This window comes from Fistularia commersonii, chromosome 5, assembly GCF_037954325.1.
Source record: "Fistularia commersonii isolate RoL2024-O1a breed Wild chromosome 5, RoL_Fcom_v1.0, whole genome shotgun sequence".
In the NCBI taxonomy this organism is placed as follows: domain Eukaryota; kingdom Metazoa; phylum Chordata; class Actinopteri; order Syngnathiformes; family Fistulariidae; genus Fistularia; species Fistularia commersonii.
In genome coordinates this window covers 11,752,283-11,778,785 of record NC_141288.1, presented here as the reverse complement: position 1 = coordinate 11,778,785, position 26,503 = coordinate 11,752,283, and the positions used below count along the sequence as shown (strand labels likewise).

Sequence of the window (26,503 nt, the reverse complement as noted above, 5' to 3'; positions counted from 1 at the left end):
CAGAAATGGCAAATCAACGACTGACCACTGGGTTGATCAATGTTTTCCATGAGCTTAAGACCTTCTCCTTCCAGTTGCAAATACAGTAAGCACACACACACACACACACACACACACACACACACACACACACACACACACACACACACACACACACAGACAGACAGGCCAGATGTTGGTGTGTGAAGCCTGAAAGTTGGACAGATGGTCACCATGTTCCAGTTTATTCTGAGGGACTTTTCCTTACATCCACACAAACACAGAAGCACATGCATGCATGCACATGCGCGCACACACACAAAGAAAAAAACGTACAGATATATTCATACTGCAAAATGTAGTACCCCATTTTTTTTCTCGGTCCAAACTGGTAGCTTGACTGGAAGTGGAAGGAACCAGTCAAAACATGTGTTAAGCCCAGATCAGCCAGAGAGCCCTCCCCCACCACACACACACACACACACACACACACACACACACACACACACACACACACACACACACACACACACACACTCACACACACTGCGCTAAAGGCAAATGTGGGGTCCAAGAAAGAGTGCTGACACTTATATTTCCTATCATTACTGCCTGACGTGAGGCTCCTGAGACAAAAAAGAGGGAGGATCCTGGGGCGTTGGGAGAAAACCCCAAACATCTGCTAATTTCCTATGTCCAAGGTGGAACCTGCATTGCATCTTTGACCCATTTGTCCCTTAACAAGGGGAAACAGACCATATGTCCCCATGAAGGGCCCACAGGGTGGGTGTCCCAAGATCTAAAAAACTTAAAAAAAAAAAAAAAAAAAAAAGGGATACCCTGACAAATGCACACAGAAAGTTGTTTAGTGTGAAAGGCAGACGCAGACATACACACACACACACAGACACACACAGTTTGCAGACAGAGGCATCTATTGTCTTGCTGCACAGTGAGTCAGTTGTTCGGATGATTGTGATGTCTCACTCTGTGTTAAAGGTGTAAAAAGCGTGACATTGCCACTCAAAGCTGATTAAAAGTGAGATCTCTCCTGTTTTGTTTGACTTCTTCTCCCAAAAGCCCCAACTGAAAAACATGTGTGGGGTGATTCCGCACACGTGCACGCTCTCATCCCCTCAGTGTCCCGAAGGGGAGGTGAGTTTCCTTGGTGCAGAAGCTGGACCTCAAACTGCTCACATGGAGAATCTTGAAGCAGGAGAAACACTGCATGAAACCTGACTCCTCCAGCTTCCCCTTGATGTTACAGCAACTGCAATCATGGGACTAGAGATTGTAGCCATATAAATATCAGCCCTGACTAGACATTACTTTTTGCCTCCTACTTCTAAAACTCTTGGTTTATCAGCTTGTTTCCTCCTTGGTTTGATGATTCATGATGAAAAGATCCGCTTAAGAGCAAAATGCTTCATTCTAAACAATACAGGAAATGAATGTGGATGGTCTTGGGTAATGCCGTATTTTCCCCACAATAAGGCGCACCTTCGATGAATGGCCAATTTAAAAAAAAAAAATTCATATATAAGGCGCATCGCATTAGGCGCATATATGATAGGTGCTACAGTAGTGGCTGGGGTTGTGTTATGCATCCACTAAACCGAGCTGCGCTAAAGGGAATGTCAACAAAACAAACAGATAAGTCAAACTTTATTAATAGAATACAAACCAACGTTCTGACAACTCCGTTCACTCCCAAAACAAGTTAGTGCATTCACAATACGGTACCGTACGTACCAATAGCTCTTACAAGTATTTGTGCTGCTTCGTTGAAAACAATGTTTTTCCGACTACATTTGTCACAGTTCAAAGCGTTTCATAAAATGAAAGCACCAAGAAGGACTGCCTCTAAATTCATTGATGTTCATGTCGCTAGTTGGCGCTGTTGCCTTCTTTCGAATAGTGACTGTAGAGACGCTTCTACTTGCTGCTCTCTGTTCAACAATCCATTTTTCCAGTTTATCCTCCAACTGTGGCCATCTCGCTTTGTTTCCTCGGAAACTCTGTTTAGACTTCTTTACTTGGCGCAGGTCATCTTGCTGCTTCCTCCACTTCCGCACCATTGATTTCTTAATGTTGAATTCTCTCGCTGCTGCTCTATTCTCCTGTTCTACTACGTGACTGATCGCCTTGAGTTTAAACTCTGCGTCCTAAGCGTGTCTCTTGAAAGGTGCCATTTTGGGGTCTTTATACAAACACAAGTGCCTTGGGACTGGAATTCCCCGTAGTTGCGAGACCTCCTGCGGCTCAATATTGATCCATATATAAGACGCACTGCATTATAAGGCGCACTGTCGGTTTTTGAGAAGATTAAAGGCTTTTAGGTGCACCTTATAGTGCGGAAAATATGGTAATTCTTCATTCATTCATTCATTCATTATCTGTACCCCTGATTCTGCACATAGGGTCACAGGGAAGCTGGAGCATATCCTAGCTGTCATTGAGCAAGGGTTCAGCATGGGACAGTCACCAGTCAATCACGGGACCACATATAGATACAGGAATACAAGCATTCAGTCTCTCATTCACACGTTTGGGAAATTCTCCAATTAAGCTACAGCAAGTTTTTGGACTGTTGGAGGAAACCGAAGGAAACCCACACATGCACATGGAGAACGTGCAAAATCTACACAGATAGACCCCCCCATCAGAATCGAACCAGGGACCTTCTTGCTGTGAGGTGGAAGCGCCAACCACTGAACCCCCGCACCGCGCATATGGCTTATGCATTTAAACTTTTACATCTTACCGCAGTCTCCATCTCTGTTGCTACTTCAAAAGTAAGCCTACTTTCATCACAAGTAAGACCTTAGACGAAAGAGAGAGAGAGAGAGCGGCAGATTGAAATGTACTTTCCTTCTGAACTCATAAAGCAGCAGTCAGTATTGTTTTATAATAATTTACGAGTTTTCCACCAAAGGTAGAGCATATACCAGGATGTAAACCCACTTCAAAGGCCCACTGCCTGGAGACTGCTGATGGACGAGTTTGTCAATTTTCTACCCTGCCGTTTGCCTCGAAACACCTCGGAGGCACGGGAAACAAACACCCGAAAAAACGTGGGATGTTACGAAGTAAAAGAAGTGCAGAGGCAAGAGACGGTGTCAGCACGGTTCTGACCGCACCGTTTCGCCTCCAGTCTCGTCCAAACTCAAGAACAAGCTTTCCGTCTGGGACTGTTAGGAGAAATGACAAAGAATAACTGTTACCATCACCCCGGAAATGTGGCAGAAATAAGCAGACGCTGGCAGGCAAACACCAGATTTCAGCAGGTGGCGATGGGTTTAGTGACCAACAGAAAGAGATCTGCAAACCACTGCAGTGCCAACTGGCAGAGGAATCTCCACAGAGGAGAGCCTCCAGGTTTTACCAACACGCACACACACCCTCGATTCATAGCAATCATTGTTTCATGCTCGCTTGTGTCAAAGAATTACTCCTTAACTTGAGAATCTGGGTCAGATCAGGCAGCTTTTAAACCACACCCTGCAGCTTTCCAGATTACCTCGGAAGCACCGGGCCCAGAAAGGCTACCGATTTCTCCCTCAAAACGGCACCGACGGAGCTGTCCAAGGGGCGGTTCCTGCAATTCAATGCCCACACAATCGACACACATCAGTTATCAGGTGTGAAAGAGTAGCACAGGTAGAACTATCACAGAAAATAATAGTTCGATGAAATGCCATCTTGCCTCACAGTCATCATCCTGTCAGGAAGTGTTGGCATATTGGTGGTGATGAACGTCCATAAAAACTAACCCGCTCCTGTCATCAGCTGACTTGTCGATCAAAATAAAAAAAAAATGTATAAACGCAAACATGCCAAAAAAAAATCATCAAATCAGGCAAGATAAACAGCAACTGATGAAACAATTTATGTAATTGTCATCACCGCGGTGAGAAAGTCAGCGGTCATTATGCAACTCTCAGCAGACAGGAAGTGGGGTCGCACATGGAAAAGGAGAAGAAAATCAAACATTTAAAAGCCCAGGTCAGAGGCTGGGATGCCGGATGAAGATGCACAAAAAAAAAAAAAAAAAAAAAAGCCCATCCCTCGCCTTCCCTCGCTGCAGAGATGCTCCCAGCCCCTGGAATAAACCCCCAGTGCACTCCCCACAACCATCAAAAGCCCCGACCAAACATTTGCCGGTGGACCCCTGAGAGCTGAGACCTCACCCCTTGTCAGATCTGTCACACAAAATTTATCACCTCGTGGAAGAAGCAGCCGGTCATCAAAACGGTTTTCAAAATACTGTTTTCCAAAGAGGCGTGGCTTTATAATAGGGTCGTCTCATAGCGAGACCAGTGCCGTGTATGACCTTAGTGTATTAGTGCTGAAAGTGGGGCGGCAACGGGGGGTCCGCCCCTCCCCCTCCCACCCCGGTGTACTGGTATGTCGGATGAGGGATTTAGCCACACAGCTGGACAGGAAAACAGAAGATCGCATAGACAGGACATCCAGGATGCATTCTCACTGAGGCAGGAGAGGATCGACCCCTCGCCAGTCTTCCGGCGTGAAGGCGAGGGATGCACAATCTGATTTTAGCTGCACTGTATTTTGTTGTGTATGTGTGTGCATTTGCGTGTCAGAGCAGGATACACACGTGATATCACCCCATTGTCCTCACACAACTGTCAGTGATAAAAGGGAAAGAGGAAATATTGCAACTGCAATATTTTTCTTTGGACCAGCGTCTATGTGTAGCTGTCAGAAGCATCTCAAAACAACTTACACAGAATCCCTTTTTTGGAAGTTTCTTGAATCTCCCTTATAAGTAGTCACTCATTTCCAATGACTTCTTGTGTTTTTTGTTGGTTTTTTTTCCCCAATTTTAAGTACTTTCTGGAGGAGTTCAAGGCAATTTCTTGCTACTGGCCATTTTCCCTCAATTTTGCTGAGTTGTATTCATTTTTAAATCATTTATGAATCATTTTTCAGGGTAAATTCTTGCAATTTTTCCAATGGAGTACCAAGGTGAGAAATTACAAATCAAAATCTTCAATTTTGAAAACAGTAAAGCAAATTTTGTAAGGACAAATAGGAGACGAAGATATAAACAAGAACTTAATTGAGTCATTAAGATTATTTCACAGTTTTGATATAGCAGCAATAAAACTCATACAATGGGTCGATATGTTTGATTCCTGATATTACAAATTACTTTTGAACTGATAAATTCAAAATGTTCATTCAATGTCCCAAAATACATTAAAAAAAATTGTGTTCTTTCATACTTGTGTGTCAAGTCCTGGTGGGTCCAAGTAGAAACTGGATATCAAACAGTGGTGAGTTTTGATTTTAACACAGAATGTTTCATTGTCCATCTAAAAATGCAGTGACAGTCAGGTTGCTGACCTCTGAAGGAATGAAAGACTGGCAGACTGGAGGCTCTCAGACTCGCTCTGTCACCAAATCACACTCCGGCACCAACTATTTAACAGGAATGTGTGAATGAATTTCAGTTTCTAACACATGACTGTGCACTTTGACCAAAGCTGCTGCGTCAACATCTCGACATCTCCTCATACTTTATCCATTAACAGATAAGTACCTCAGTTTTATCTGTTAATGGCTGGGTGAACGATCGAGAAATGTGAATCTCAGTTGTGTCGGGCAAGCGGGAACGGTGAAAATTTGGCAAGGATGTCATCTACCTCCAGGCTTCACGCTAAGACAGCTGGCTGCGACAAGTCTTTTCATGCAGGTTCCAAACTAAAAAAAAAAATAACTTCATAGAAGCAAGAGAGAATCACCTCGGTGTCATCCAAGTGAGACAAAGAGGGCAGTTTTTCAGTTAGTATTTTCTCCAGACCCCTTGACTTGTTTCATACAACACTAACAGTGTAATACGCATCAGAAAGAAAGATATCCATTCAGCGCAGGAAGTATGATTTACCCTGTTAAGACTACATCAGATCAGGTCAGAAGGGGTGAAATGCCAAGAAACTTTTAGCGAAACTAGAAACTGGCAAATGGAAACATGTTCTTGGCAGTTTCTGCGGTTTGTCTTCATGTTTACTAGAGGCTTCACAATAAAATCTACTTGGCAAACTCGATAGCAGAGCACTGCTTTTTATGAAAAGGTAAATCAATGTTTCCCAACATAGGACATGGAGCATCAAATCACAAAGCAGCGCATCAGACGAAAATAAAGTTGCCATGGCGTCCACAATGCTCTTTTTCCCACAGTGAGGGCATTAACAGGAAATATTCACCCATAACTTGGAAAATGTGAATATTTGCAGGTCATATAGGGTCATAACAATTGATTCTCTTTGCAGGTTTCTCATTCTGGAAGTTGGGAGGAACCTTTTTACCAAGAGAGGGTTCAAAAGGGAAAGTTAAAAGTTAGAGATCAATTGCTTAGTAATATACACTTGTTCATTCATCCATTCATTCATTCATTCTCTATACCACTTATCCTGCACTTAGAGCCAATCCCAGCTGCATATTCATGTGATTGTACACTTGAATTGTTCTGGAATTCCGTGTGTTTCCAAGTGTTTATTGTCATATGTACAATCTGGAAACCTGTCTGGAAATATTAATACTGGTTTAATTTTTGTTGTTCGGTTGACAAAAACACAGGGTAAAAGAAAATGCTTGCAAAGAGATCCATTTACTGAGGTTCCTCACAGGATGAAGTAAAGTCACTAAAGATCTTCTTGGAACCTAATGGTTCTTCGAAGAACCCATGATCAACCCGAGGATTGCAACCCCTCTTGGCAAATCTACGTTTTTTCAAGGAATTGTGTCAATTTACAGGATTTTTTAAGCAAATACACCAACAGTTTTGGGTCACAAAGGGAGATTCTCTGTGCAGATTCTCTGAATAATATTTGGGTTTGAAACGCTTGTTTCAAGTTCCCAGGCGCCATATTTGAGGTTGATGACCCCTGGCGACCCAGCGGTCTCTCCTTGTCCTACCAGTTACAGCTGACATTGGCACCATGCACCAGCAAGGGTGAGGAATTTGGAGATTCATGTAGAAATTCCACGCGGGAATATTTCCTAAAGGCTTTCAAACCATCAATGTTATGGTAATCCTCACGATGAAGAAAAACTGATGCCGGAGATGAACACAAGACTCAGCTCTGTTTTGATCGGGGATAAAACGTGGGAACATCAGAGCATGTCAGCGCGAAGAGTCAAAGTTCTAGTAAATGTCAACTACTAACAGGATACGATGAATATGTTTAACCCAAAGTCAGTAGCTGGTCTTCATTCTAGATTCATTACAGCAAATTTCCATCTGAGGTCAGAGGTGCTTTTAACAGAATTAAAGTCTCCTTCTCCTCCGTCGTGCTAGTTCCCAAGCTTTTAAGGTCAGGACCCATAAAATAAAAAGGAGCCGAAGGCTCTTGAAGTCCACAGTCCCCAGATAATGTATCTACTGTTGGCAGGTCCATCCAAATAGTAAATGAACAATTTTAAATGTATTCATTCATTTTTTGTTCTAAAAAAAAAAAAAAAAAAAAAAAAAAAAAAAACGTCATTTTTAGACTATTTTAGATTTTTATTTGAATTATTAAGGGCAGCACTTTACAGCAAGAACATCTCTGGTCTGATTCCGACAGGAGGCCTCTCCGCGTGGAGTCTCCATGTTCTCAATTTGTCTGCATGGGTGTAATCCAGGTTCTCTGGGTTCCTCCTACAGTCCAAAAACATGCAGAAGCTCAACTGGAGACCCTAAATTGCCCAGACGTCTGAATGAGAGTGTTAATAGTTGCATGACTCCTTGTAAAGCCTGGCGATTGAAGTCCAAATGAAACCCCGCCTATTACATTACATTACCTTATATTACATTACAGTCATTTGGCAGACACTTTTATCCAAAGTGACTCACAAAAAGTGCAATTCAGCCACCGAAGATCCGAAGTACCAGTAGTTGGAAGTCAGAAGTGACTACTCAACCGAATAGCCATCTCAGTACCATATACATACATACATTAATTTCATCGTTCTTTTTTTTTTTTCGGGGGGGGGGGGGGTTGACCATTAGTGCAAGATAAGTGGTATAGTGGTAATGAATGAATGAATGAATAAATGAATAATTATTGGATCTTTCACAAATAATTATCTTTAATATTTATATACTCCTTTTTTATTTGCTACTTTTTAGGCGCTTTAGTGATAAAATTGTCTCCTGACATGGAACAACATGCCGCTCCCCCTGTCAAAAGATCAGGAACAGAATGAGATTTTTTACACCAATAACAGCTGACCACACACACACACACACACACACACACACACACACACACACACACACACACACACACACACACACGCACACGCACACAGATTAGAGAATGTAACGACTTGCTGGATAATGTTGTATTGATACCTTCCATAAGCCATTACTGAAAAATCATCAGCGACATAATCACAGCCAGGGGATCTAGTTTTCATCTGCAATCACAGTCCCAGGAGCCATTGCCAGGTCAATGCAAATACCCAATGGGGACACTGAAAATAACTATGTATTTGTGATGTTGCTTTGCTCCCACACTCAGCTTCGCAGGTTGGCCCACCGTCAAGCTCACGCTCTGTCAGGACGATCCAGGACGCCTCGCACAGATGGTCACACTTCAAATGTTCAAATGGCAGTCTCCATCCGCACGCTGATGAATAAGTGGACGGCAAACACGAAAATGGGCTGCTCTGAATCTGGCAGAACTCTTCAAACTCCATCTAATTAGCCATGCTTGAGTCACTGCAGCACAGCAGCAGGATAGTACCGGTTTAGCCGGCCATTGCAGGGATGATACCGTTATACTCACTAGTTGCAGTTCATCCAATCAGCCCGGGTGATTCTGGCCAAAAGACACCATGATAGCTTTTACCGGCTTTAACGTGATCCTTACTGCTGCTCAGGAAACTGATATTTCTGCTCAATGACGATCCAGCGACGTGCAAAATATCAAGCAATGGAGCCCCGTTAGGTGTGTTTGCACTTGTGCGCATATGCATGTGTGGGTGTGTATGTGTGTGAATGTGTGTGTGTGTCTACCTATGTCATGACCCTGTAGAACTAGAAGAGACGTGAGAGTTTACGATGAGAACCCAGACAGCCAGACAGAGATATGTGTGTTTGTGTTTGTGCTTGGGTCTGTAAAAGTGTGTGTGTGTCTGTGTGTGTGTGTGTCTATCAGTATATCAGGTATTGGTCATTAATTATTAGACACATTGTGAGAGCCTGTCTGCTTTGAGGACATGACATTGACTCAGTTTTAGTACTTAACATTTAAATGGACTCGTTCAAACGTTCATTTTTTTCTGACGGTTAATTAACATTTTAAAATCACAATTGTTATTTCTGTTATTGTTTTTACAACGTCAGATCAGAGGTCAGACCTGAGCAGTTCCCTCTCAAGAGAAGAAACGTTCAGTGTTTGTATCCAGACACAAGACAGACAAATTTAACGGTCTTGAAGTGCACGACAAGATAAACAAAACCAAATTTGGTCACAAATGTCCCAGCACTGAATTAAATACATACTATATCACAAATATAAGGCTGCAAAGTAAATACAAGCGAGCTACTTCAAAAAGAAGGTAAACAAATTGAGCAGCTGATAAGAAGGGTTGTAAAGGGAGGGTCAACAGCATACGCGCACACACACACACACACACACACACACACACACACACACACACACACATATCAGCATCCATCGCAACTGTGTAATCACACAAAAAGACACACCCTGTGGTATTAGAAGTGATGTTGTGCACGGAAGCACTCTGCTCTTCAATCAGAACATCCAGGAAGAAGCAGCCTATCATCACTAGTCGTGTGTGTGTGTGTGTGTGTGTGTACGGCCATGTGATCCAGATGTCCCAAGCTGAGTTTTAATAGAGTCTCGGTTCAATTTCAACAATCAATTCCGTGCCGAAAGCTCATCTAATGACGGCCGGGAGATGTCTCACACTGCACTGCATTCCCTACACAGGGGAGATTCGTGTAATTCGTAACTTAATGATATCAGTCAGCTCAGGCCCTATCAAGTGATGATAGTGGTAGTGGAAGGGGTGGGGGGGTGGGGGGGTCCGGGAGGCTACTGGTCAGGATCCTATTAACGGATTAAAGGGTCAGTTCACCCTAATTATAAACTATTATCTTGTCATTTGTCAGTCGACCTTCAGAGTCCAATTGACCGTAACATCAATATGCAGGATAATAAGCCGAATAATCTCGCACATACTGGGGTAGGTGGGTGAGTGGGGTTCAGTTGAATTAAGGGTCACGATGGCAGTCTCACTTGATGGAGATAGGCACAATATACTGATGTTATGGAATTAAAAACTGAAACTGTAGAAACTAAATAGAAAATTAAAAACTGCAGAGCAAGAAACCCTGTTCCTGCAGCTTTGAGGATCCTTCATCATACTAGGAAGCTTTCCTGATGGGAACAGAAGAAGAGGAGATGACGAGTGCTCTATAAGTCCGGATCCGTCTGGAAATCCGGGCTTTAACAAACCCGAATTTAGTAGTCACACACGATTGAGTTCGTCCCGCAGGGAAGCGAAGCCCGCATCCCGGCAAACCTGTTGTTAAGACGCGCGGATGTGCGCTCCTCCGCGCACGCACACACAAACACACTCACACAACGGACTGTACCCCGGCGGATGTGGAGGGCGTTTTGTTTTTGTTTAGTTTTTTTTTTCGCGTCATTGTGCGATGAATGGTCACCGGGGCGCGTTTGCAGACAGGAAGTGATCGTGAAGGATCCCCGGTACACGTGTTTATTTTGTATTATATATTGTTTTTACATCCGGATCCCAAACTTCATTTGTCACGGCGATCGCTTGATTTCCCGAGTCCGGATCGGTTCGGATCCACCCGCCTGGGTTGGATCAGGTGCCCACATTGACCGGAATCCCGCGCACACCCACGCGAACGCGCACCCGCAAAGAAAAAAAAACACGCGGGAGGAAAACCGTGGATGCCGGACAATCCAAGTATCCGGTACCGATCCGTTGCATCGTTGCGCCCTCAGCGCGCCGGCCGCCTGCCGGACGCGCACCGCTCAACAGCGATGCACTCACACGCACACACACACGCGGAGGAAGAGGAGCGAAGAACGTCCTACCTGGTTGAAACATACTTTGAAAATAAAAGATGACCAGAATAAAGGATCCCAAACACGTGGCGAAAACCATGCGGCAAATCCTGCTCATCCTCATCAGCTCGCCGAGGGGCTGCTTCATGGCGCAGGGACGTGCGTGGGCTTTCCGGGCTCCTCTCGCACTGAGTGGGACAATCCACGGGGTCAGCGAACCGAGAGCCTCCAACACGGAACGTACCACTGGAGGAGGGGGGAGGGGGGGGATGGCACCCCGGCACTGGAGCGAATGAGCCCGTCCAGATGTGCGCGTTTTCCCAGACTCACACACGCATTAGCATATGATCCAAAAATAGAATAAAATAAAAATGAGATAAAAAGTCAGAGGTAGCAGGTAAGAGACAGTGTTTCATGTGTGGGTGCGTGCGTGCGTGTGTGTTGCTGGTGGTGGCTCGCCAGATTATTTTCAGAAAACTTGAGAAAATTTAAATGAAAAACAGACAGATGGATAGATTCGCACATTATGGGAGGTAGGATAACTAAACTAAAGTAGATTAGACATAAATACATATACAGAATAAGATTAATATATAAATATATGTGAATATAGATAGATAGATAGATAGATAGATAGATAGATAGATAGATAGATAGATAGATAGATAGATAGATAGATAGATAGATAGATAGATGGATGGATGGATGGATGGATGGATGGATGGATGGATGGATGGATGGATGGATGGATAGATAGATAGATAGATAGATAGATAGATAGATAGATAGATAGATAGATAGATAGATAGATAGATAGATAGATAGATAGATAGATCCTGTAAAGTTGTAAAAGTACCCCCATCAGCAGGATACTGACATCATGAGAAGTTGTTGTCTTGGAGATGATATGTATTGATTGGTCAGAGATGATGAAAAGCAGTTGCTGCAACATTAAAATGCGTCAGTCATAATCTTACTCTTTTATTGATAACAATTCAAATACCTGACAAGTTTGTAATGAGGTCTGTGTTTGATTTAGGATTTAGGGAACCAATGCTTTCTGTGCTCCGCTTTTACTGGCTGAAATTCATTAATGCTTTCATAAAAAAGCTCTTAGCCAGACAATAAAGTACACAGCTCACAAGTCAGAGCTCCCTCTCTGATGCTGAGAGTACCCCTAATTTCTTTAAATAGGTTTAATTCTAGTTTTATTTGGCACCAAGTTTCAACTGTTCTGCAAACATTTGTTTGTTTGCTTGATTCATTGTACAGTCACCTGATTTAGTCATATATTTGTTTCTTTGTTCTTGTCTTTTCTTTGTTGAATTTACGTCTTCTAATGCACAAGCGAGAAAAAATGGTACCAAAAACATTTTACAATCTCCCAAACAATGGCAATTTGTTAAAAAAAAATGCAGTATGTCATCATCTTAGAATGAGTTCGGAATGACCAAAAGTGAGTAAAAGGGACATTTTAAAATAGATTTAAGGTTAAGGTTATTTTAAGCGACAGGGAGAAGTGTATTGTTTTTTATTTCAGCAGCTCCCTGTGGATGAAAGCGGTATGACACTCTCCATCTTCCGTTGGAAAAAAAAAACCTGGGTATTTCGTGCATCAAATTTTCGACAAAAAACGGTCAGCGTGACCTCAGAGATGAGCTTGAACGTATTACAGATTCACCTTGACAAGCTTTAGGTCAATGACTGAAAACACAGAAATTAAGAGAGAATAATTATTGTTTTTGGTGGTGAGAGTTATAAATACTCATTAAGATGAAACAACCTGACTACTGTTGGTCTTGTTTACTTCAGTTGACGGTTCACATGCATCTGCGTGAAGATGAGAACAACGAAAGCTGGTTAATTATCTAGTTATCGCTGTCAATTGAGATTTAATCTCATATCTTTGTGATAAATTGACACGGGGCTCCGCATCTCATGCAAGTCCTTGGAAATTGAAGGTGCGATGCTCAATGTTTTCAGTTGGGGTGTGAGCTTGAGGAGAAGGAGAAGTTCTAGAATGTGTTAGATGAAGTGATGTAGAATATCCCCAGAGATGAGAGGGTGGTGATTGGTGATGACTTCAATGGGCATGTTGGTGCAGGCAATAGAGGGGATGAAGAAATGTGGGCAGATTTGGTATACAGGATAGGAACACACAGGGACAAACGGTAGTAGACTTTGCAAAAAGGATGGAAATGGCTGTAGTGAACACTTTTTCCAGAAAAGACAGGAACATGGGGTAACTTCTAAGAGCGGCGGTAGGAGCACACAGGTAGACCTCATCTTGTATAGATGAGGTAACCTGAAAGAGGGCAGTGATCGCAAAGTAGTTGTAGATGAGAGTGTAGCCTGGTGACAAGGAGAGATCAAGAGGACAAAGGCAGAGCAGAGGACAAAATCAGAAGGAAGGAAGCTGAAAAGGGAGGGGTGTTGTATAGTTTTCAGGGAGGAGTTGAGAAAGCTTCTGGGTGGTCAGGGAGAGCTTCCACATGATTGGACAACTGCAGCTAATGTTATCAGGGAGACAGGTAGCAGAGTACTTAGTGTATCATCTGGAAGGACAGTAGATAAAGATACATGGTGGTGGAATGAGGAAGTATAGGAGTATATACAGAGAGAGCGATTAGCAAAGAAGAAGTGGGACAAAGAGAGAACAAGGAGCTACAGCGTGAGGTAAAGATAGAGGTAGCAAAGGCAAACAAAGGGCGTACGATGACTTGTATGCCCAGTTGGACAGTAAGGAGGGAGAGAATGATCTATACAGGTTGGCGAAACAGAGAGATAAAGATGGAAAGGATGTACAACAGATTAGGGTGATTAAGGATAGTGAGGCAAATGTATTGACAGATGCTAGAAGAGTGATGGGAAGATGGAAAGTGTACTTTGAAGAGCTGATGAATGTGGAAAATGAAAGAGAGGCAAGGGTAGAAGAGGTGACAATTGTAGACCACAAAGTAGCAGAGATTGGTAAAAGTGAAGCAAGGAAAGCGTTGAAGAGGAAGAATAGTGGAAAGGCACTTGGTCCTGATGATATTCCTGTGGAGGTGTAGAAGTGTCTGGGAGAGGCAGCGATAGAGTTTCTGACTAAATTATTCAACAGGATCTTAGAGAGTGATAAGATGCCCGAAGAACGGAGGCGAAGTGTGATGGTGCCCATTTTTAAGAATAAGGGGGATATGCAGAATTGGGGCAACTATAGATGGATAAAGTTGATGAGCCATACAATGATGTTATGGGAAAGAGTAGTGGAAACAAGACTGAGAGCAGAAGTCTGCATTTGTGAACAGCAGTATGGCTTCTTGTCTAGAGAGAGTACGACAGATGCAGTATTTGCTTTGAGAATGCTTATAGAGAAGTACAGAGGCCAGAGGGAGCAGCATTGTGTTTTCTGTAGACTGAGAAAAAGTATATGACAGTGTGCCAAGAGAGGAACTCTGGTATTGTATGAGGAAGTCTGGAATGGCAGAGAAGTACATTAGACTGGTGCAGGACATGTATGCTAGCCATGAGACACTTGTGCGGTGTGCTATAGGGGTAACAGAGAAGTTCAAGATGGAGGTGGGACTCCATCAGGGATCAGCTCTGAGCCCCTTCTTGTTTGCAGTGGTGATGGACAGGCTGACAGATGAGGTTAGACAGGAATCGCCATGGACCATGATGTTTGCAGATGACATTGTGATCTGTAGTGAGAGCAGAGAAGAGGTTGAGGAAAATCCAAAGAGGTGGAGGTATGCTCTGGAAAGGAGAGTAATGAAGGTTAGTTGCAGCAATACAGAGTATATGTGTGTGAATGAGAGGAACGTAGGTGGTACGGTGAGGCTCCAGGGAGTGTCGATCAAGAAGTTGAAGGATTTCAGGTACTTGGAGTCAACAGTCTGGAGCAACGGAGAGTGTGGAAAAGAGGTGAAGAGATGGGTTCAAGCAGGTTGGAATGGGTGGAGAAAACTGTCAGGGGTACAATGTGATAAAAGACTATCAATCAGAAGGAAAGGAAAGATGTACAAGACAGTGGTGAGACCAGCGGTGCTGTATGTCCTAGAAACAGTAACAATGATAAAAAGACTAGATGTAGCAGAGATTAAGATGCTATGGTTCTCTTTAGGAGTGACCAGGATGGGTAGGATCAGAAATGAGTCTATCAGAGGGACGGCTCATGTTAGATGTTTTAGAGAGAAGGTCAGAGAAGCTAGACTGAGATGGTTTGGTCATGTAAAGAGGAGGGATAGTGAATATATTAGTAGATGGATGCTGGAATTGGAGCTGCCAGGCAGGAGGTCTTGAAGAAGACCAAAGAGAAGATTTATGGACGTAGTGAGAGAAGATATGAAGGTAGTTGGTGCGAAAGAGGAGGATACAGAGAATAGGGTTAGACGGAGAAGGTTAATTTGCTGTGGCAACGCCTGAAGGGAAAAGCTGAAAGGAGAAGAAGTGGTAGTACTGACAAGGGTAGTACAGTACTGGAGGGTGTAGTACTAGGTGCAGACATCAAGGGCCCATTGATTGGCCCATTGAAGCAGCTGTAGCCCCACCTAGTGGCAATGAAATGCTCACTGCAGAGTCTGCTGAGGAGTTGGTGAGAGAGAGAACCGTCTGATATTTCAACTGTAGACGCACTCACAGAGGCTCCTTGGCTGTGATCAAATTATGCTCTAATGGCATTTTCAGCTTCACGCCAAAACACGAACCTGCGAGCACTTTTTCTGATTGGGGCATCTGTCTCACTTCCAGCCAGCCCGTCCAAGCCAGTAAGGCCTTGGTGAGGCATGTGGCAACATTGCTGGGGTCGATTCCTGCATGGCAGCGCAGCATCAGCAGGCAGAGGTGGTTATATATACCTACGTCCTAGGTCAGGGGTCGGCAACCCGCGGCTCTTTCATCCTTACACTGCGGCTCCGAGTGGCTCGGGAAAATAAATGATAAATATTTAATTATAGTGTATTTCATTTGTGTTAATTCCTTTTTTTTAACTTTTAGTTCCAAGTTGGAAGATTATTGTGATCTTGAGATATTAAATAAAATGATATTTATTATTTTTCGCCGCTCAAAATAACGTCACACATCACGGAAGCCGGTATACCCGCCAGCCGGTAAAATCCCGATTTGCAGATGCTGTGCGCAGAAGTTCAGGAGCAAAAGTCCAATAAACCAGGTAAAATAAATATTTATGAAGATATTTTGCAAATAATATTTTAAAAATAATATATTTTTTATTGTTTACTGACAGTGATTTTTTCCTGATTTATTTTTTAAATTCAGGTCAAGGCTCCGGTACACGCTCTGAAAGCCCAAAGCTCAAAATGAGTTCATTACATAAATAAAATTAATATAAACATTTGTTTATACAAATTGTAAAGGTAATAAAAAGCAATATATACAGTGGTACCTTTATTTTAGACGTCAAAAAGTAATTGCGGCTCCCAGTGTTTTCTTTTCCGAGGAAACCGGGTCCAAATGGCTCTTTGGGTGTTCAGGGTTGCCGACCCCTGTCCAAGGTGGAGCCCTGGGGTGCGGCCAAACTCTGAGTTTGAGTGGTGTGCTTTAGAAATCCCAAATTCATTTATACCAGTCACTTGATTTAATGTTGTGCCATAAATATTAAAAAGCTGTTTTACACTTGGCAGAGCAGAAAGAGAATATAAAAGAAGTGAAAACAAGGCAGAGCACCAGGAACTCTGGCCTAATGTCTCAATAAAGAACCCACACGGATCAATTAAATCCCAAGCATTCACCAATAAACACTATTAATTTGGGTAATTCTATAATCCCCCTCTTGTTCATTACATGAAATTAAGTGTGTAAACCCCTCAAGGCCGGCGCCTCAGCAACAAAAACCGCGCAGCCTGAGCCACAGCTTTCATTGCGCGTAAACACATCCAATACCAGTCTTATCTGACTCCGACAGCCTTTAAAAATCTCCCCTGAAGCTACAGAGGCTTTATAAGCTGAGACCCTGGGGGGAGGGGAGCCATCACACCTTCGCTCCGACCACGCACAACAAGATTGCGTCACTTCACTACGCGTTGGAAAATTAGCAGAAAAGTGTCGGGGTAAAAGAACACGGGACACAGCGAAACTTGCAGCGGTGTTAATCAATTCTCAAGATGGCAAAGACCTCGTCCATGTGTATATCATGCAATACATGGCAATATCCCATAGGTTTCCAGATGTTTAGAAAGTGAATGCTTTTTTCAGCAATTTAAGACTATAAATTGGAGCTTTCCAAATTATTTTAATGTTTCATTGGAAAAGGGATCTATTTTTTTTTTTAATAGTTCCCCCAGGGTGGATTGAGCCAGTTTGAAGAAATTCAGTTTAGTATCTCCACTTTCTCACAGGCTAGAAGTTTTTCATGTTTTACAGATTCACAATAATAAGAATTCAAAGTTGTGTTTCACCTTTTGTAGAAAGGCAAAATAAAGCCCAGATTAAAATTAAAATTACTTGATAAAATAAGGAATAAGAATTACTTGATGCCGTCATTGTAAATGAAATGCAGCAGTGTGTAATCGTGAAGTCTGAAATACAATTTCCAAATGAAGGGAATGAATGTACATTTTAATCGTCCTTATAAAAACATGTGGCAGAAAGCTGCTGCTTCAACACCACTAATAAAAGTTGTGGCGCTAGTTTCCTCTCAGCTCTTCCTTGAAAGAGCCCAGACGTGGAAAACCTTATCCAGTAGTTTTGATGATGTTTATTATTGCACTCAGGGTAGGAGGCAAGGATGACTACACTTACAGTATATGCGATGTTTCACAGGTCAGTTTTTTTCTCCTTATTTAAAAAAATTTTTGGATGTGCTTAGTGATGGGATACAACTCAGTTGATTGGCAGCTACAGTTGATGTTACAATGCAGAACAGTGGAAAACAAATTATTGTAGTATATTAACATTAATGCTATGCAGGGTTAGCTGTAAAACTAGTTATTACTACATTATTGCCTGACAACCTGAAAGGCTAGGCTCAGCCACACACCTGTGAAGGTGAGTAAAAATTTAGGACACCACGGTGACAAAATCAGACTGACAAGCTCCCGCCATACACCCTACTGTTGTTCCTGCCGCAGCAGAGGTTTCCAGGACGACAACAAAATCCACACAAGGACGTCCTGATAGTGAGACGGCTGTTAAGCCTCCTGGGGTGACTCCTTTGTGGTGCTGGCTATGTGCTGCAGCGTGTCTTTTTCCATTACAAGTTGCCAGCTAATGAACACACACACACACACACACACACACGCACACACACACACACACACACACACACACACACACACACACACACACACACACACACACAAGACTGACTAGTGACTGACCTCTTTCACCTCATGCATCCTGCACTCTTTCTACCAATAAAAGGTCCAGTAAAACGTCTTGAAGGTAAACCTCTCTTCTGCAGGGCAACAGCTCATTGGAATAAACTTCAACTGCCTTATATTGTTGCCATGGGCAACCCTGATTGAGGCCACGGGGCTACCTTCAGCAGTTTCCCCTTGGACACAGTTTAGATCAATGAGGTGAGAAGCAGGCTGACAGGCTGAGAAGTGCCATTTAAACCAGGTGTTCCAAAGTGTTCTGAGGCCCAAAACAAAGGTGCTGGTTTACACACACGCACGCACACACACACACACACACACACACACACACACACACACGCGCGCGCACACACGCACACACAAGGAAACTGAAATACAAACAAGCATGCATATTCTCCACATATGATTAAAGCATGACAACAACAATAATGAAAATTATTATAATATGTGGCCCTGGTATCTACTGGTCCATCTTGAAGCCTGACTCTTGCCCAGTGACAGATATAGATAATGAATGACTGAATCATGATAAGAAAAGAGAAGATAATACTTTACTGATCCCGTAGAAGAAATTCAGACCGGACAAATAATAGTGATGATATGATGAAAATATATTAATTGGTGAAAAAATGTATGATTTCTCACTTACTTTTAGGTAGCTTAATTTTAGGTAATTTCTTAATGATTTTTATATGTTGATTTTTGCAGGACTTTCAGAAAATATAACTCATTGCTCATTTTTTTTAACATTTATATAGTGCTACAATATCTAACTTATAGGCATTATCTTGTTATTTTGAAAAGTATGGAGATTTGATTTCATGACCCCCCTTGTGCACTAAGGTATAATGCAAGTACTGTGGGGAACGGGAATAGCAGGATTGCGTTATTTCAGTCACTCCCCTGCACACAGGGCGGAAAATGTCATGCAAACTCACTGTAGCCGTATTGACTCGGTGCAGGATTTAAACAGGCCTCCGAGCATGAAGATCAAACAACGCTGAACAGCAAGAGGAATTTCTCATCACCTTCCTGTTATGGCATCATGTAAATTATTCTGATTGTAAAAAGATGCACAATTACAAAAACATTCGGAGCGTGAAGGTCAGTGGTGAAACTGCCAACTGTAATCGGTCAGCATAGCCTCCTGAAGATTTACACATTGTTATCAGTGGGTAGAGTGGACGATTGTTTATTTCAGAACTTTGGACTTGCATCCCCAACCCCACCCCTCATCCCCTTTGCCACAACGCTGAAATTAATTAGGTAAAAAAATGACAAGTGGGACCACGTGACTAATGTGCTGCAATGTTTCCAAAAATGATAGGCTTTAAATTATGAGCTTTAAAACTCACCGCAGAGGAACGCTGAATTATACAGAATCCATTATCCATGTGAGCCAGTCTACCTGGTCACCTCATCCTGCAGGGAATGAGGTGGGTGGGAGTCTATTTGAACACCCCACTGAATGTCTTATTAATTATACTTGGAAAATGTCAAGTATCAGCTGTATGATTGGGGTGGGGTGGGGGGGTCATTCATCGGTGCAGCAGGTTTATGAAATATTAAATAATTCAGACAGGCGATATTCAGGGGAGGAAACTCATTTAAATCCACTGCTCTGGCACTGACCTCGGGACAGCCATGCTTTTTCAAAGATCGAGCCTTGAAATACTTCAAAACTCAGCACTCAGACTGACATCAGGGACATTGTGAGGATTCATAATGCTTGCTCACTGGAATTAATAACAGCAGATAGGAATTTTGTGCCTTGAATGTGATGAAAGCTGATATCTTAAAAATAACAAACAATTTGGGCATGGCCTGCAGTAGGGCCCCATAATAGTTAAAATACAGGAATGACAAGCTGCAATGGGTTGACAACAGTGAGGAGAACTGATGAATAAGACACTGTCATATTGCCTGTGGGACGGAAGTACAACAGAATTCATGAAAAACGTAGAAACACGGGGATGCTGCAATAGTATTGAGGTTGGAAATATGACAACATTATTATTGACTTATAAGATGGCTTTTCCACCAACGACAATCAAGCCTCTATCTGGTTTTGCACTTTTCAAAACATCTTTCAGTTTAATGAATGATCAAAGAGAATAGGATGGATGGCTGTGACTGGAGTATATAAAAAATTAACATTACAAAACTTATCGCCATGCATAACATGTAAAAAAGATAAGCTCAGGACGAAATAACATATTACATTATTAATCCATTCACTATAGTAAAGGAGAAATCATCCCCTTAATACAGAATAATTTGTGCAGATCTTATAATACCCAGCGGAGATTTGGTTGTTTGTCATAGGGCTATAACTCCCAAAGACTTAATCAATAAATCAACAGCAGCTAATGGAAAACCAAACAAACCAAATTACTGTCATGTCACAGTGACTTCAAACCCTAGTATATTAGGGTTATTTGCATTAGATATTAGATATTTGCATTAGTTGTTAACCACAAACTGTGCGGAGTTGTCCTAAACAGATGTAAGAGAATGATGGCAGTAAGCATGGTAAGCCTGGAGGGGGATTGCGGTGAAGCTGAAGAATGGTGCTCTGCCAGCTTCACCGCTGCTAGGACATAAGTTTCTTTCAATATAGATTTTACACCCTGAAGAGAAAATCACGGTGAGTCTGAACTGAAATCCATATGGCCGAAACCGAAAACTTGCAGTTGAGGCGGGCAGTGCGGGACCAACCACAGAGAGGAAGTGATGTTTGAGTCAAAGGCACAATTATCATGGACCGAACGTACAAATGATAGAAAGACTGCTGTATTTCTTAATTTATGCAAACATACCTGAAGTCCCACATTCCTTACTACACAGGACAATGTGTTACGGTCCATTGTGCCGAAATCCAAGGTAAAATCACATATAGAAGCCCAATCCAGACTGTAGGGAAGCTATCTAAAACAAACAACAAGCCAGCTACCAGCAGGCTACCACCCCACTGCCCAGACACCACTTACCTACATTAACCAACAACAGAATGAAGCTTTTTGTGAGAGTTTTCAAGGGGGCACTTTCCATCATCAGTGTTTCATCGAGTTAGGCCCACAACACCTCAAGAAGGCTTGACAGTGAAATCCAGCATCCTGGAAACACCCCCGTCCATGCTACATAGCTGTTCCAGAAGCTAACTATTTTTCTTTAGCAACTTCCCCAACGGCCATGCTTCCCCCTTAGCCACAACCATTCATTTGCTCGTTCTGTTGCCTGAGACATGTTACTTACGGCAAATTTCAGGCTCTGTCCAAGAATGCCCAACTCAGTCAGTAAGGCAACAAAAGACTTTGCCACAAACCTACAACAGCCCCCCTCTACATGTCGCACCCGAGCCGTAAAACCTAGCTGTTCTGCCTCTGCTGCCATCCCAACATACCTATCTTTTTTACACTCACTTGCCTCGTCACCGCGATCCTCCCAGGGGACCACAAGTTCAATAAAATATACTATCCTCTACCCCAGACCACAGCAATAAATGCTCATTAGATCAGTAATCAGCTCCCGCGCCCTGCTTACACTTAGCTGCTCTGTGTGATGCCTGGTCCTAAATGATCTAAGAAGACCTGATCTGAATACTGTCACTGTAAAAAGGTTCATTTCTAGGTTGAAGGCCTCATTTGGGGTGGCATAATGAGATATTGGTTGTGCCGTTTGCATGTTCTCCCACGGTGTGAATGAGAGTGAATGGTTGTATGTCTCTAGAAGTGGTCCTGTGATTGACTGGCACCTGGTCCAGGGTTACCCCATCTCTCGCCCAATGACAACTGGGATAGGGTTCAGCATCCCTGCGACCAAAAAGCCCAGAGTTCACAAATTCAATGGGAGACTAATGATGGGACCACCCCATGCGCTGACAAGAACCCACCATCGCTCACCCTGTCATTCCTGACCTAGATACTGAAGGCAGTGATTGACATGTGTCAGCTTGTGGCATCACATCTCCCTGTTTTCAGAGAAGCTGTTCCTCTCTCTCTGGTATCACACTGTGGCGTTGCTGCTCTGGATGTTAATGTTGCACGCTGACTTGCCGTGTGAAGTCCTATGACATCACACCCTCCTCTTACTTTCCAGATACACACTACTTGAGTTTGCTGGATTTGTAGCAAGATTTCTATGTATTTTCGAAGCCCCTTTAAAGTTCAGACCCTGCCTCTGGCTTCATGTCATGACAACTTTATGAGCGACGAATCCTCCCCGCAGCGACAGTGAGTTAGAGCAGATGCACCACCACCCTACTCTTTGGTCCGCTCATGTTTCATCATGGACTCTCTGATGGAGTCATTACACAGACTGGCTCCTCCTCATTATACAGTAATATTTGCAGTGGATTTAAGGTGGTTATCTGCAGCTTGGCAGAGATGCCGTCTGAAATGCAATTATCTTAAGTGGTGCCAAGTCAACTGGTGGCAGGTCTAAAAATATAAAAAAAAGTTAATGAGGTACTAGCTGATGTGAGGCTTTATGAGCTAATATCCTTGGAGGAAGAGCTCGGAGATAAACTTCACCTTTATAGCCGAGAAAGTGCATTTAAAGTTGTGATGGAGTTTGAAGAGAGCCGTTGTTCGGTAACACTTCCTGTACTTCTGTGTTCTGAATAAACAGAGCATGGTGCACATCCACTCTGTGTTCTTGGATACCTGGTCAGTTCTCCACGGTTCTCACCAGGTAGACGTTTTTCATAGTTCTTTTACTCTTTTGTCCAGCTGGAAACAATACAAATGAAAACAGAACCCAAGAACAGAAAGAAAGAAAAATTGACTATATTAGTGAATAATAGATGCTTTGTTTTCTTATGAATGAGGCTTAAGCTGATGTGTTTTGCTTCCAGAAGTTCAGAGGATTAAATGAACTTCTGCAAATAGACGTTGGATTGTCAAGAAACCAGACAGGGAGTCTACCTGGCACTTGATTTATTACCTCAATATACATTTTTGGAATTATGAACTGCACTATTTCCAGTCTTCCCCAGTGGAGCATGATGATAATATAGGAAATAATGGTCTGACTTGATAATCGTAATAAAAACTCGTGAATTTTACCGTGTACTGTCTGATGTTTGTGATATACTGATGTATGCATGACTGCCTGCAAGCAGATATTTCCTTTTCACAGCTCTGTATGCCATAATGTATTGATTTCACTAAAAGTGTTGTGCTAGTCTTCTGTCCACCACGCCCAATCATTTGAATTTTAAGGGCAACAGATGGTAATGTAATGTACAAGCCATAAGATTCAGACAATGTTATTTTCAGACTTCATTATATCTTTATCTCAAGCTGTATTTGAACAGAAGTCATTCAGTCAAATGTAAACTTTCCACAGGCGGTAATAATGCAGAGGGGAATTCAAACAGAGACAGAGAACATTCAAAAAAATTCAGAATCAATAGGCTATATTGACTGAGCATGGCATTAAGTATTGATTGTAGAGAACTGAGCAAGTGTTTATTTTGCCACTCGCCTACCTCCTTGGGTGAGGTCACTGTTTCAGCCCAGCAGCAGGCGTTGTGGAGGCGGAGGACCGGTAAAGGCTCGGGCCCCGATCCTCAACTTATCCTGTCCTCTGTCACTTGATACTTTCAAAAGGCTGCTTGAAAGGATCACTGGCAGGGAGGGGAAAATCTGCAAAAATAATCATCTATCTCTGCATTCATATATATATATATATTTCCTTGTCCAACACTGTGTTCGCTCTTGGTTGGCACAGTGGTTTCTCCACCATGCAAGCTTTTATTTGGTGTATTTTCAGAAGGTATTTCTGCAGCAGCAGACATGTTAGATAACTATAGCTAAATAACCTTGCCAGCCTATACTCTATGCCCAACCAACTTTCTCTGACACTGGTAGTCTTGTGATAGCTTGCCAATGAACACTTGGTTCAATGCAACAACAAGTGTAAGGTGCACAGACTTAAGACAAATCATTCAGCTGATTTTAATCTTCTAGCACACTAGTACCACCGTGGTGATCTTTCGGTTTGCCGGTCTGGTCCAATTCCATTGCCTCATCCAAAAATGCTGAAGCTACCAAAAAGATAAACTTTTGCAGCAACAGCAGCTTTTAATTTCTTGGCTGAGAAAGATAGGCTTTCAATGCTAGTATGTATTGGTTTGTGTTGGGGAGATCTCGTGTGAATTTGCATAAAAGAAAATTATATTACACAAAACCATTTTAACACTATTGTATAGTCATTTGGCACAACATCCATATCTAAAACGGCTGCACAATTAAATCAACATTTTCCTGCATTTTTAGCTTAAACTAGCACTTTCAGCTTCAATATCACGGTAGACTGGCGCGCGAATAAGGTGGACGGTGCCTTCAATTTCGCTTTGCACAAAAGCACAGCATAAATTACAATACCATTTGTCTTATTTTCATTGATGTTCTGTTCCCTGTCTATGATCGTCTTTGTTGCTGAGGAGAGTTTTATTTCCAGGGTTTTGGTTTGTGAAATGAAAACACTGGATCATCAATTGTGAAGGAAAGGAAAGGAAAGGAAAGGAAAGGAAAGGAAAGGAAAGGAAAGGAAAGGAAAGGAAAGGAAAGGAAAGGAAAGGAGTCAGGCTATGACTCAGTAGAGAGAAATTAAATATTGAAAGGGGTTAAGCATGGGTTCTTCTCAACAGTCTCCGCGTCCAACCACTTTCCTCTCAAGCTACTGAGAGATCATTCCCATTACCATAAGGCCTATTAATATGATAATTACCTGTGCTATGCTTTCGGAAAGTGTGTGACCAGATTAGCAACAATGATGAGGCTGAGTGTCAGTGAAGCAGGAGGCAAATCTAATGTGCACGCTGCCAAACTCTGGCGTCATTATATACTGACCTTTCGCTCACAATTTTCTATCAGCCACTGGCAGGTAATAAAAAAAAAAGATTACCATCGTACCATCTAATAGGGATTACAATTCCCACAGTCAGCTCACAGCCTTTAGACAACTTGTTGGTCCAGGTATGGATGCCATCTTTAATGATGCTTGTTTACACATGCTAAGATTGTTATAAGATCTTGTTATCTTGTTATAAGATTGTTTACACTCTTATAAGGGGGAGGGATGAAATAAAGGGGATCCACTTTTGGAAGGGGATGGAATGAAAGGAAAAGTAATTAAGACTGAATGGAGACTGGAATGGAACCTTGATTGTTAGTGAATATATGACATAAATATGAAATAAAACTACAAGTTTTATTTTAAATGTGTTAGGCATTTTGTTGGGCATTTATTTCATTTTTATTTCAGGTGTGTATAGTGGGTCAATTTCTGTTTGGGCAATACAATGAAAGGGAGTGTAGAAAAATCAGTCACACAAACATGTATTCAACCATGTACGGCAAAGGATGAAAGAAATACACACATTGATTGTATAATAGTATTTGGGATAATAAGTGGTGCAACTCAAACAGTGTGGACACTGTTGAGGTTTCAGATATGGCAGAAGAGCGACATCTAGTGGAAATAGTTGTAACCCTTGGAGCTATTTTACACGACTGTAGAACACGACGCGTATTCAAACTATTTATTGCAAACAAATTAGTGTATAAATATAGATTCACCTGCACTGGCTTGCGTTGTATGGGACGCTGTTCAGACCTTCACTTGCAGCAAAAAAGATATAAATATATATGCGTTTTGATTTTGCTTTATTTGTGAATATAAATGCAATTTTACTTGCAAAAAGAAGATTCTGAATATTCCTCTGAAGTTTTGGTGCAACGGTGCGTAAAGGAAGATGTGTGAAGGGGGAGCGCCACTTTCCAGCCTGAAAGAGAGGCGTTCAAGTGCTTCTATTATTGTAGACGCTAAAATGACATTTCGTGTCAGAGTACTAGAACAGAGAAGTCTGAGCAATTGATTTCCACGATGCTGTTCCGTAAAGGCATTTAGGTAAAAGAAGACTATGCAACGCGTTTTTTTGTATTTACGCCGGTAAACCTACCCCGGGGCTTTGCATTTGGTTACATTTGTCAGTGGTCTTTGTTGAACAGGGGTTGGCAAGTCTGGATTCACTCCGAGCGCGGAAAGTCGAAGTCCGCCGTAAGTCCCTGAACGCACCGCGGCCTCCTGCAGGCGGGGCGCGGTAGTGCAGCCGTG

At 42.4% G+C, this 26,503-nt stretch overlaps 1 protein-coding gene across 1 annotated transcript in view; it reads right to left on the bottom strand.

Annotated features, from left to right (window-relative positions):
- chst11 (carbohydrate (chondroitin 4) sulfotransferase 11) overlaps positions 1-11,243 on the bottom strand; it is a 90,962-nt gene extending 79,719 nt beyond the window's left edge. Inside the window, exon 1 of the mRNA XM_086146827.1 lies at positions 11,091-11,243. Within this exon, the coding sequence (XP_086002953.1) occupies positions 11,091-11,208 (118 nt within the window). The 5' untranslated portion in view covers positions 11,209-11,243. The remainder of the gene's footprint in view (positions 1-11,090) is intronic.
- Positions 11,244-26,503: the final 15,260 nt, after the last annotated feature.